Genomic DNA, 14341 nt, shown 5'->3' with positions numbered 1-14341 from the left:
TTTTCATTTGCATTGTAGCATGCATATTAGCATATCGATGAATATGCTTAAGTACCTCTCTGTGAGAGCTCTCTATCGGTTTGTGTGCATGCACTTCTTTGTCTTTTCGCTATATAAGCTCTTTTAATGGTATCTGTGCATTAGAATGTGTGTGTGCACGTATGTTTGTTTTTGTGTGTGTGTGTGTGTGTGTGTATGTGTGTGTGTGTGTGTGTGTGTGTGTGTGTGTGTGTACCTCTCCACCCCAACAGGCCCCCCTTACTTTGTTTGTCCTCAGGTCCTATTCCTCCCTCCTCCCCTTCTTACCCTGATCTTGCTCCCATGTGTCCCCCTTGTCCTAATCCCTTCCCAGGCAGGAAGGCCCTAATTGAGGGTGCAGGCTTCAGTTTGTGGCCTGTGGGCGCCCATTACAGTGTTTTCATAAGCAAGTGAGGCCTGCCTGACTGATTCAATATTCATGTGTCTGCTAGCTACTTCTGGCCCAACACACAGAGAGACTGTAGCACTGTCAAATTAGCCCTGCATAGCAAATAACAGAGAGAGAGAGAGAGAGAGAGAGAGAGAGAGAGAGATGGGCTTGGAAGGATTTGGAAAGTATGAAGAGAGTAAGAGAAAACATGAAGAGTGTGAGGAACAGACAGAGGTAAAGATTTGGAGAGAACAAGAAGCAGGATTTCTTTCTTAGTGGGGAAAAAAAAGAAAAAAGAAGGTTTAGCTACATCAACTCTATTAATTCAAATTATATGTCCAATGTAATTTCAATAGAACATTAAAGTGAATTAATAGAATGGTTCTCTGTAAATGAGGTTTGAGAGTGAAGTACCTCCAAGTAAAAAAAAAAAAGTATGTCACAAACCACCTTATTTTTAGGCAATTATTTCTAGTTTATTATCTCCTTTAGAAGTGCATTTGTTCTTGAGTGCTAATTCTACCTCTACTCCCAACAGGGACCCCTTGTTACTCCAAACCTCCATCCATGTTGGGTCCTTACCCCCGTAACCCTGCTTTTGACTACTCTTGGGGCTTCAACCCTTATCTTCCTGGGGCTTTCTCGCTAAACAACTGTCCTAAACTGCCCCCAGGCTCCCTGTACCCCTCGCACTTCTACCCCAACCCGCTTCAGTCTGGCTTGTCCCAGCTGCCCCATCCCTTCTCCTCGCTACTCCCGCCAGCGGACACACCTGGAACGGAGCGGGGTCAAACTGGAGGAACCACCAATGGCTCAGCAGGTGGTCAGCCCCCTCGACTTTGCATCCCACCCTACCCGGGTAACCTCCTGCAAGGCCGGACCGAGCTGGGTGTCATTGGCCCAGGAGTAGGCGAAAGAGAGAGGGGGGAGACCAACAACATACCAGGGGCAGGTGGAGGGATTGGAATGGGACTGGGATTGGGCCTTGGCCTTGGTGGACTGGGCCTGGGGACCGGAGGAGGAGGCCGACAGAGCCCATCTGACCGGCGTGGTGGTGTAAAACAGGACCCAGAGTCAGACTCTGAGCTGGAAATCACTGACCTGAGTGACTGCAGCTCCGAAAATGAGAACGAGCCAGACTTCCCCCTGGCCAAAGAGCCCAGGCTTGGTGGACAGCCCCACATGCTAGAGGCCAAGACTGGGGGCCTGGGAGGAACCCTACCTCCACTTTCTTCACTTCCTCCTCCTGTATCTCCCCATCCTCTGAAAAGCCTGGTACCCCTCACTCCTCCTCCTCCATCCCTCCCTCCATCCCTCTCACCTTCCCTCACTTTAGTCGACCGGCACAGAGAAACAGACTCTCTTAAACTTGCTCACAGTTAATGTGCATCCCATTCAGCTAAGTCAAGCACTCTCTGCCTCTTTCTCTTTGTCCGTGTATTTCTTCATCTTGTAAATTCTTGCTTTACTTTTGTGGTTCATCTTTCTTTGAACTTCTGTCTGATGCTTATTTGCCTCACCTTTTAATTTTTCTGTCAGTGTTTTGCCGCTTCAGTTTTAACATAGTAAAAAGCCATTTGCACATCACTTACAAACCTTTGATAAACGTGCACTTCTGCATTTACGAATGAACGTTCAAAGCAATCTTTATTACAATAAATTTATCCAAACCACATTTTGTTTTGTGGATATTCAGAAAAGTTTAACTATTTGTTCAGTGCTTTTTTCGGTTAACTTTCGAAAACATGAAATTTTAGTCTGCATGCACTTGCAGAATCAGTTAAATAGACCAGTGTGAACAAACAAAAGAAACTATCTGCTTTTAAGAAAATGTTTTCAAACTGAAATTATTAGTAAAATCATGCAAATGATTAAATACTGGCGAGATTCGTCAGAGAATAACATAAAATGTTGGAAATATTAATATTTAGTTTATTGTAAATGGCACATCTTTTTAAAATTGGTACCAATGTTACCAAGAAATATATCGCAATTATGGCCTCATTATTTTTTTGAAATATCTCATCATATTTAACATGTTGCCAGCACAAATATAAAACTGTCGGGCTCAACATGACGTAGGGGTTCCATGTATGATTTTTTTTTTTTAATTGGTTACATTGTATTATATTTATGAGTTTTGCAGTTGTTTTCCCTTTTTATTCAGACTACATATTATTCCTACAGGGTAGTTTGACTTCATTCCTACTGAAAGTGATGGTTTGAATGGGGCACACGGCACAAATTATACTGCTCATATTTTTATGTGTTAAGCTCTGTAGTACAATATCCAAGCAGCATAGTAATACAAAGCCAACTGCAATAACAGCAATTTTGTGAAGCTATTTTAATAGCAACTTGAGTTGTGTTGCAATAAAGCACTTACTTGTATAGGGGAGTACTGGGTTTTAAGTGGTTGGCAACGTTGAAAACGCTGTCAAACATTGCCATCTAGTGGTGACATATGACTTCTGCAGATACAATGATTGTGTATGAATGTAACACTCAAATTTGTCCTTTCAAGAATAACCCCGTTCTCGCACATGGATGCATAATGTGTTTATTGTGCTGGGGTTTATAATGTTTTTACTTCTTTGTTCCCCTTGTACAGTTGCCATGTTCATTCAGTGCTAAAATGTCTTATTTAAAGCAGCTATAAAATATTCACTGAGACATAGAGAATGAGAGATGGAGCAAGGAAAGTGCTTAAATTTGCATCTATATTTCATTGTACATATTTTATTATTGTGTATATTATGTTCAATTACTATTATATGAGATTGATGTATTTGGTGTGATTTAATTCTGTATTTAAATGAAAATAGATTCTGGTGAGATGGACCGTAGGCATTTATAGTGAATTATAAAAAAGAGAAAGCACTTGTTTTCTTGGAGTTTTTATGTGGCCAAAAAAAAAATGCAACATTTGCTCAACTGCCTCTAATTATACCCTTTGGTCATTTTTTTGCAGATACTTGACTCCATAGAGGACAATTAAAATGCCATTTATATTCACCCAGTAATTGCTGTAATGAGACAAGCGTGAGTTATACTGGGGGATTGCACATTTTAAAGAGAAAGCAGTCACATAGTTTGACTAATGTTTATTTGTTTTGGCAATTACAAATGTAACCTATAAAATCACAACAGTTAAAGGGCAATTCCGATTTTTCAACATTCCTGCATAATTAACTTGATAAGATGTAAACAAAGTCGTACAGGGTGGTTTGGTGTGAAATGCCCTGCTTTCTGTAAAATTACCAGGTGATAGGAACCAGATGTCCAAAGAGTTTAATGCCTCTAAAAACTATCCCACAGAAAGATATTACATGAAATGGTTATGAATGCATTGCCTGATACCTCAGACATTGTTTTGTAGTTTTGAGATAAAGTTTTGATCTAAATACATCTATTTTTTAAATGCATTCATGGTAGAGAGGTACATGGCATTGTAAGGCAAAAACATGCAAGTTCACCCGTCATTTTGGAGAGTAACAAAAACCTAATTTCAGTGAAGATATTACAATCCCTAATTCAAATCACTAGCTGTGTGAGGCATATCAGGCTTGGCAAGTTGCTCTACAGGCAACGTTTCACATCAAACCACTCTGAAAGACACTGTGTACGTCTCAACACTTGAATCAGGCAGAATGTCGAAAAATCAGTGGAACAAAATGTCACAAAAATGATCGGTTCAAGCTGGTTCTTGCGAGGTCACGAAGTCACTGCTGCTGTTTTCTCAGAAGGCAAATACAAAATTATACCCGCAATTTAGCCAAAAGAGCTTGTCGACCCTCAGTTCCTATGTTACATCAGTGTATTATATGAAACTACCAGTGTACATAGACTTTTCTTTGTGTATTTGTGTGTACACATCAAAGACAAAAAATAGTTTCTTTGCAGTAAGACTTTTTTGGGGTTTGTTTGTTTGTTTTATTGTAAAATTGAAAAAAACAATGAAAAGGATGGAAAGAAAAAAAGAGCTAAGAATAATATCTTCAAAAGCAATAAACATTATTCTGGAGATGTGTTTGTGGGAGAGTTCAGATTTGTTTCTAAAGTTTTGTGCAGCAAATTTATGAAATAAGGGATAAGGACTAATACAGAGCAGTACATTACAACCTCACTAGCTTGTTTGCCTTTGTATCTGACACCACTACATGAATGCACTGTTGTTATTCTTCAGGCAGTGTGGGATGAATGTGATGGAATGAAGGATCTTGCGCTTTCTCTACCGACCTCCCCGTCTGAGTGCTGATAATGAAAGATGAGTGTGACTGTGATCCCGCTAGCTACACAAAGTGTGAATGACAGTTCATCAACATGCAAATCAGATTTTTCCCATTATTGTGAACATTTTCGCACAACTGTGCCAAGCTGTTCTTTGTTACAATGCAGCTCAAACCATGTATTGTCTGCTCAAACGTGTCTCATACTAGATGTTCCACTTACTAAGATGAGATTAGTGAAATAAACACTGAAAGACTGTGATTGCACACAAATTTACACACATTATAAACCGCTACTGGAAACACTCATATCAGTTGTGTATAATTTAAAGTTTTTATTCACGTCAAACAAAATCTCATAAAGACCTGAACACAGAGAAAACAGTAACTATTGAAATGTTTGTGTGTGAGCATGCCGAAAGGAATCAATAGCACATTATACTATTATATCCAACATGATGGGGTACAATTTCAAGAAACAGAATCATCAGCATGTCACTGAAATTAAATACATAAAGGGAACATTTCTGAAGAAATGTTAGAACTATAGCTCTGAACCAGATAGATATGGGACAATATCTAAAGAAGTGCCAGAATAGCTTGTCTAAATCAGCACAATTAAATCTTATTTTACCAATACATTTTACATACAGTCATATGAAAAAGTTTGATCAATTATTCTTATACTGTATATAGTGCACACATTATGAGAGCGATTAAAAATCAATTTAAAAAATTCCCTTTTCTTGCATGAAATGGACCTGATTGTGTATGCAGGGTGTATGTTGCCAAGGTAGAAATTATATAAACCCATGTTCCCTTAGGTGGTAGAATTTCTGTTGTAAACGGTTACTCCAAACTTCTGAACAGTGTTTCAAAATGCCATGAAAATGCCATTGTTATTTTTAGAAATTCACGAAGAGGCCATTTTTAGGTGTCGTGTTAAGTGTGAGGAGTCAGTCACAACCAAACAACTTTAACACAGTTTAACGTCTCCTATCTTGTTTCAGTGAACCCCCAACGCCACACAAATATATAGTGCATATAGTGTATATAGTGCACACATTATGAGAGCGATTAAAAATCAATTTTAAAAATTCCCTTTTCTTGCATGAAATGGACCTGATTGTGTATGCAGGGTGTATGTTGCCAAGGTAGAAATGATATAGACCCATGTTCCCTTAGGTGGTAGACCTGGCTTGTGGCTGACCAGCAACAATGTTACTTCTAGGCAAGGAGCATATTCAAAGTAATACTGAATATTGAAAAAGAGGGTAAACATGCCCAAGTATGACCAAGTACATGCTTTTTATTGAGTTACTCAAACTCTTCCCATTATTGTTAACCCTGTCATTGTCTTTAAGTAGGCATCATGTTATGATAAAGTGAGGAAAATGGGTTTGTTCCCCTGAGGCAACATTGTGCGATAAAGGGTTAATTTAACACATTTTCTAAAAATAATAAGAATAAAATGTGACCTGTGCAGAGGCAGAAATTATAATTTATTTCATATTTATTTTTTGTTTATTTATTTTCACCTAGAAATAATAATAATAATAAAAAACTAATCAATTGACTGGGGCTGCTCAAACTTTTCAATACAATTACACAAATTTTTTCAGATGAATAAGTGGTGTTATTCACTCGTTACACTAATAACGTACGTCTTTATGGCTTTATAGGTTTTTACTCATTATTCGAAAGCTATAAAGTAGCACAGGACTAACAGGACTAGCATACTCAGTTCATGTCAGATTGATCAAAACCCAAACAGAATTTCTGTTGTAAACTCCAAACTTCTGAACAGTGTTTCAAAATGCCATGAAAATGCCATCGTTATTTTTAGAAATTCACAAAGGGGCCATTTTTAGATGTTGTGTTAAGTGTGAGGAGTCAGTCACAACCAAACGACTTTAACACAGTTTAACATCTCCTATGTTGTTTCAGTGAACCCCCAACGCCACACAAATCCCTACTGCAAGAGACGCTGCGTCCAACAATGTGACGCAGTTTCAGTTCATTGAAATAGGCCAACATGAAGAAACGCACACATACGCTGCACACACAGCCAGCAAACGGTAGTTAGCAGCCACTCTAGCTTCTCCCGCCCCGAGCAGAGTGGCAGCAATGATTATGACCAGAGTGAGTCTCGGATGCCAGCACATACAGGCAGTGTCTTAAATCACAGTTTCTGCTTTTGGAGGCTCTTACACCACTGTATCTCACAGGGAATGCGTGAACGCAAACTTCCAGCACTCTTGCGTCAGAAACTCACTCACGAGCTCAGAGGAGCAGCGCGGGAAAACGAGGGCCTTTATTCAGAGCTTTTGACGACTCTCTTTCCTCTCTCTGTGTTTGTCTTCAGCCTTTTCTATCTGGATGCATTCTGGAGAGGTACTGTAATTCAAGTGATTAATGTAAAGTTGTTTTTAATCCCATTTAAAAGAGTATTGTTCGTCATTTCTAAAAGTATGACAGTAGTATTTACCTTAGTGAATTGCCTTCTGTAGTGCACAAGCTCCCTAGGTAAATGTAGTCTTGTTCGAGTGACCACAAAACTAGGCGCCATGCTGTTGTCTAACGATGATGTGTCCTTTGGGGAAACTACACATACTTTATAGCTCACGAATTAGCCAGTCAAGACTTGCTTTTATGACATTTGGGAGATCAAAATGTCTCAACCCATGCTGTGTTCATTACCAAATGGTAGATGGGAAGTTTTCAATTTTCAAGTGAAAAAAATTCCATTTAAATCCTTGGAGCTCGTAATTCTCAGCAACCCTGCTAAAAAAAAAAAAGTCTGGTCACAAGCAAAACCGGGCTATGTTGTGTTTTGATGCTGGTATGCTGGGGTGACCAGTTAAATCGGAACCAGACCAGCTTACACCAGCATGAACAATTAAAATAAATGAACCAGTAACCAAACAGCTCCTTAACTTTAAACAAATTTCGGCTGTCTGGTTTTAACTCTTCCTTGGGTCCACCTGCTGTAGCAGTATGCTTTGCTTAGTGTGATTAAGTTTAGGTGTTTGAGTTTGTTGAGATTTTCTTCACCTTTGTCCATCTCAGCTGTCTGATTTTGACTTAGTTATGTCATCTTCGTTGGGCAAACGTACATGTGGCAAACACATACACAAATATGCATGCTTTACAGTGAAGGGTATTGCAGTGCTGGTTGTGTATATGTGAATTCAACACTCTGGTTGATTGCTGTTGTTTTGTATCACTGTAGCGTGGAAGTGCAGGACTAGGTAGGGTGATGACTGTACAGCTGTCAGGAATAGGCTTTTACCTGATGCAGTGACACTGCAGGACATTAACACATTTGGAAATTATATCAATTGGACTGGCGACCTGTCCAGGTTGTATCCTGCCTTCTGCCCGATAACCGCTGGGATAGGCTCCAACACCCCCCCGAGGGAGAAGCGGCTTAGAAAATGGATGGATGGATGGAAATCATATCTACCAAGTCGATTTGCCCCTTTTTTCACATGCCTACACAAAACAAATATATTTTTGTCCATGCCTCTGGGAATGGAGCAAAAAAATTCTGAAATGCTTAAAAAATATAATCAAATCACTTGAAAAACATTATCTTTCCATGTAGAAAGTTTGGGTTGCTGGGACATTTAAAGAGTGCCAGAGTTAGCTGGTCAACAGAGGCACAACCCACCACAATTTGAGGACAATATCTCAGATTTACCACAATTCAAATAATATATTGCTTGTGTGATTCATTATTGAACAGTAATGAAATATATTAAACAAAAATACTAAGCTTTATTTTCAAGCGTTAAACATCTCAAGAATACAGCCATAAATAAAAGTTTAGGCACCCCTTGTTGACTTCTAAGAGAAGTACAAATCCTCTATGGAAAACACAGTTCTGCACATTTTAATGCACAATTACCGTTTGCAGTACGATTTGCAAAAAATGCCACATTTTTGGTTAGTCCTCTGCAAAGTTACGTATTTTCACTTGAAAATGAACAAAACATGTAATTTGACCAAGATGTTCAAACGTTTGCATACAATTTTACATACAACTCGCATATGGAAAAGTGATATGGAAAAGTATTATTAGAAGTCTTGTCCAACGACTCTTACGATACAATGACATTGGTGGATCAATAGGCATAATTTCCTTTAATAATTTGGGCCTCCATCTATTGATGCATTTTTTTCACTTAAAATATCATGTTGTATCATTTTCCCTCCCCTAAGGTTGCGCAGCCCCTCTCCGAGCATTCATGGGTTTAACTGTAACTTGTTCTCCCTCAGCAATGGGAGATCACTGCAGGTGATGTCAGGAGCAGCACGTCTCCCTGAACCAGGAGGTGTAACAGACCTCTCCTTGACGACCATGAATGCCACATTCTGCGCGGTGATGACGGATGCAGCAGGCATCCCCTCATTTAGCATAGCAAAATGTTCAAACAGTGAAACCCAAACTGAGGCAAAGGTGCAGAGAATCTGCAAGGCTCTAACACCTAAAAATCAAGAGCCCTCTGCAAGCTTGATTTGGTTAAATAAATAGTAACATAATAAATAAATAAAGTAACAGCAGGTGCAGCAAACCTCCCCTGAGCAACAGCAGGTGCAGATGGATTCTTCTGGCCATCACCTTCACACACTGACAGCTCAGAGTCAATGTGGAGAGCACATATGTTTTCAGACACTGCTACATGCATTTCTCATCAACCCCTCCTACTGGCACCATCTGGTACAGCATGTCTGAAGCACTTGGGAAAGCTTTTTTCTTGCGTTGACACAGTGCATTCATCGTTTTTGAGAGATTTTTGGTCATAACGTTAACATAATTCTGTTACCTGAACTCATTCAACCATATGAAATGTCACATGTATAGCTGGTCATTGTATTGCCCAGATTTCCTGAAGATTGCGGGCTTAGCATGGATGCTAGTTATCTAGCATTTTTATCTATTTGATGAAACTATGCTAAACTCAACCCTGTTACTCATTTAAGCCATTGTAACCGTGTAAAAATGAAATTGTTCATGAGATGGATAAACACATTTTTAACTGTTATATTCCTGTTTCTGAGATTCAGTGTTGAAAAGCAATGAGTAGTAAAGTTCCATTTTTAAAAGGGGTAACTGGCACCCCAATCATGGAATGACCCTTCTGAACAGAGGTGCAGTGGGTGAGTATTACCTGTAACAACCTATTAGGGCAAATGTGAATATTCACCAGGATGTGGGATGAGTTCTATTGTTATAGTTGAAAACAACATGATTGTGTCTTAAACATTGAGTATACAAGAGCTGTTAGCCACACACACTCCACACACACTCACTTAAGCATCTGACCAGTGACAGGGTCCCAGAAACCATGCACCCCCCCACTCTTTACCTCTCTCTCCCACGAGAAGGCTGCTAAAACATTCATACACAGCAATGTACAATTCAGAAGAAGCTGCTACATAATACACTGTACAATTGCACAAATTAATTAAGATTCACCTCTACAATGTAACCCATCCCTGCAGTGAAACACCACCTACACACTAATGATGACACACACTAGGGGGCAGTGAGCACACTTGCCCGGAGTGGTAGGCAGCCCTATCCACAGCGCCTGTGGAACAGTTTGGGGTTGGGTGCCTTGCTCAAGGGTACCTTAGTCACATCCTGCCGCCTCAGGGGATCGAACTGGCAACCTTTCAGTCATAAGGCTGGTTCCTTAAACTCCAGCCCATGATGGCTCCTAAACGCACATCTGTATACACTGGTTATTTTTAATGTATAACTTTCTATACAATAGGACGTTTTATAGTGCATATGTACACTGTGTATAATACACATATGTATATTTTTATTGCATCATATTGTCACAAAAGGCTTTGATTAAAATACAAGTCATTCATATAAATTATATATATATTATATATATATATATATATATATATATATATATATATAAATTATATATATTAAATAAACGAACACTGTGGCCAAAATGAAAGACAAGCATCATTGACATTTGTTGTAACATGCCTACTCGCCTCCTACAGCAGTGCTACAGTAGCCCCTAGAACAAGATTTTCTAATTTAAAGACTAGGAAAACAAACCTTCTGATGATTCCTGAAGGTGGGAGGAACTTTTGGAAAACTACAAGTGCTTTGGGATGGATACATGAGGGCAGCTTTTGGAATTCTTTCATTTTTTTCCCCTGCTAGCTGGCTAATGCTGTAGAAAGCTACATAGCGAACCTTAATGTTAGAAAGCTGATTATGACATCTGTTTTATTAGTTTCTTTATTGATGGCTGTGATAGCAGTCAGGATGTCAGTATTGCTGTGGGGGCACATTGAAGGGTTGGATGATATATTTGCACAATGCATATTGGGTACTGTAGTGAGAAAGCATTGATGAAAACACAAAAAGTTTGCAATCATGAACAACGTGGCAACATATCATTAAGCTGAAATACCCCATTAAGGTAGCTGTCATCAGAACATCATATATCAGTATCAGTAATAGCTTTCAAATGTAAAAGCTGTCCTATATAAGCATGTAATAAAACTTTGGGCCCACTGGCAGGACCTGGGCAAGGGGTTAAAATAACTACCTAAATGTTGCTTTATTTTATTTTATTTTAGATTTATCCATATGATTATTAATTTTAAGAGGTCAAAGTCAGTGGTCTAGGTTGTGAAATTGGAATGACCTGTTTTTGGACACTCGGAATTCTGATCTATTTCATTTGACCAATGTCCAATTTGTGTTCATGGTCTTTATAACAAAGGTGTAGACTTTACTCAGTCACCTGTGCATACAACATACATAGGTGTATATAGCATAAGACAGGATCACAGAAGATACACCAGAATGTTAGCTCCCAGGGTCAATTATAAATGTTATCAGTTCCACAGTGATGCATGATATGTAGAGTCGTTCTCACTGTGTTCTCTCTCTTCCCTCAAAAGGGAACCATGTGGACTTTTTCAGGTTACAGTATCACTGCAGTATGCCATATGTTGTATGTTGTATGCTCTTGTGTACCATATGACTGTTATAATAAGACCTACAAGAATTCTAAATATATATTTTGTCACTGTAGCATGTATAATACAAATCTTTTTTGGCCTGTATTTGAACAAAACCAACACAAAAAAATACATGTAATGTTTTACCTAATATCTTTATTACATACATTAATTCTGAAATTGATGCCTGCAGCGCATTCCAAAAAAGTAGGGACAGGTGAAATTTTGGACTAGTAACTCTGTGAAATGTCCAAAAACACAAACATATGTAGTGAAATCTTGCTTGAGTATGCACAGAAGACACTGCATTTAAACTGGCTTGTGATTGATATCACCACATGGGCTTGAGAATACTTTGACAAACAGTGTTTTGTATATCAAAGTGCAAACAATACGGTTTTTTTTTTGAGAGTGTACTGCTGCAAGGTCTAGAAATGCTGCTGACTTCTCTGGTCTCAACCTCATTTAAAATGGACTGATGCACAATGGAATCATGTACTGTGTATTATGTATTGAAGTCTGACAAGGCAACCTTCCATTCTGCTTATGGAAATAGGACCTTTCAGATTGTTACCAAAGTAAAAGTCTTTCATGGCATGGAGGTATATTAGTGGCCATTGCACGGGTAACTTGCACATCTATATAAATAGATATACACATTTTTGAGCCACATAGGCTGCCTTCTAGACTGCATCTTTTTCAGGGATATCCATGCTTTGTATCATGTGACCATGCTGGCCACATTCAGCAGGTGTTACAACAGCAGAATGTTATCAGAGATTATCAGAGAGTGCAGGTAATAGACTGGCCAGTCTGCAGTTGAAAATGTGTGGCACACAAAATATGAAGGTCCTGAATTATTACACTGATGAAGATTCATATACTGTTAGAAACATAGGCTTTGCGCAGATACATTTTTCATTCATAAAGGTATAAACAAAGAAAATGGACTCTCAAAGGTACAACAGAGGTTTTAACATCTAATTGTGCACCTTAAATAAGTTTTTCCAGGTGAAAAGTACATATTTGTACTTAATGTTTTAAAACAAAACAATAAAATAAAAAGCCTGGAGATGAGATGGGGTGTGTGGAGTCATACAACAAAAACATAATTTCAATGGACTGTGGTACAATTATACCCCAGTGACAGTTTTGTACCTTTTTTCTGACTTTATAATAGATGTAAATTGGTGTCTTCAATCCCTATATAATTATTAAATGGCCCTAAAAGTAAAGGTGATACAACACAAGGGTAAATATGCTCTTGTGTCAGTTTGATCCTGTCGTATCAAATTTGAAATAGATGTTTGGAAACATCAGATATTGTTTTCATACTGTTAAAGAGAATTTAGTAACCACTGCTTTCTGTTTTTTTATTACCATTTCATAGTGTCCCAACTTTTTTGGAGTTGAGGTCTGTATGGCCATACAGTACATAATAAGACTTAATGTATTTTCTCAGATTGCAGCCCATATGTTTTTAGATTCACCACCATGCCAACCAATTGGTTGTGGGTTAAAGTCATCCGTTTGCTTTTTCCAAACACAAATTCAAGGCTTTTTTAGACTATATTACTAAGTCTCTTGTACAGATGTACATGTTATGTGCCTCTTGAAAACAATAATTTTTGAATGATAGACCTGCAATATATTGTATTTGCATGGTATTTGCCACACTTGTAGCATTTGACTATCCTGTTAAATGTTTGCCTTTTGAGGAGTTTGTCCATTGTTACCATATATCCCTATAATCACTGGAGATGTTTAATAATTTGCGGTTAGTTACTTCAAACTTAAAATTCCTTTTCATATACAGTTTTCATTATTTCTGTATGTCCAAAATTGTATATTCTCACTTTTTTGTGGTAAGACCAATCAGGATGTAGTCATAGCCTTCCTTTTTGTTTCATGATGCTTAGTGATTGACTCAGTGGAAAGCAATATGGACAATGCTCTATGTCAGCAAAAGCCTAAAGAGCACCAGGTGTTCCAAGAGTGAGCGAAACTCATTCCCCAAATGAGGGGCACTGGGGTATGACCAGACATCATCCCAGATGGCACAAAGGGGGTAATGAAAACAGCCCACAGGAAGACACCCTTTGAGACTCCCAATGAGATGGTCATCCCGTTTTCTGAGTAATGAGATGGTCATTCCGTTTTCTGAGTGTGCTCTCAACCTTCCAGTAAGCCAGGCGTATAATGTCAGATAAAGTGTTGTTCTGGCCTGCATGCAGAATCTTTTTCTGAAGCTTTATCCAACCGGAGCAACACAATGAAAAAACACCACTATGGTGGTAACATATTACTGCAATTCCACCCTCTTGAAAAATAGTTTATTTTCTGAAATTAATTGAACATATTTTTGAGACAATTGACTGGAGAAATCTTCAACAATGTGCTCTTCAACAAATACACAATATGTCAGAAACTACTCATATTATAATTATTATAACGCCTCTGTTATAATTATGTTTTAAATCCGTGGGCTGATTTCTTTTGTAAATAAAGAGAGGCACGTTGAAATGGCTGTGTGCAGATGCAGTAGGTAGCAAATAGGCTTAAAAATGCCAGACTGTTCTTTAAAGGCTTTGGACAGGACACAAGCATTGTAATCTCTTTCCTCTTGAGAATTAAGAAGGGGACGGAGGGGGGACAGGAAAACAATCCACAAATAAGATAAATCCATACAAGATTA

At 38.5% G+C, this 14341-nt stretch overlaps 1 protein-coding gene across 2 annotated transcripts in view; it reads left to right on the top strand.

The window, feature by feature from the left end:
• The window catches only part of erfl1 (Ets2 repressor factor like 1), a 59592-nt gene extending 55162 nt beyond the window's left edge, over positions 1 to 4430 (top strand). For both annotated transcript variants that reach the window (XM_037533934.1, XM_017703876.2), the window contains exon 7: positions 948 to 4430. In XM_037533934.1, the coding sequence (XP_037389831.1) occupies positions 948 to 1792 (845 nt within the window). In that variant the 3' untranslated portion in view covers positions 1793 to 4430. The remainder of the gene's footprint in view (positions 1 to 947) is intronic.
• Positions 4431 to 14341: the final 9911 nt, after the last annotated feature.

Source organism: Pygocentrus nattereri, chromosome 24, assembly GCF_015220715.1.
Source record: "Pygocentrus nattereri isolate fPygNat1 chromosome 24, fPygNat1.pri, whole genome shotgun sequence".
NCBI lineage: Eukaryota > Metazoa > Chordata > Actinopteri > Characiformes > Serrasalmidae > Pygocentrus > Pygocentrus nattereri.
The sequence above is the reverse complement of the archived record's forward strand: the minus strand, read 5'-3'. Positions and strand labels throughout refer to the sequence as shown.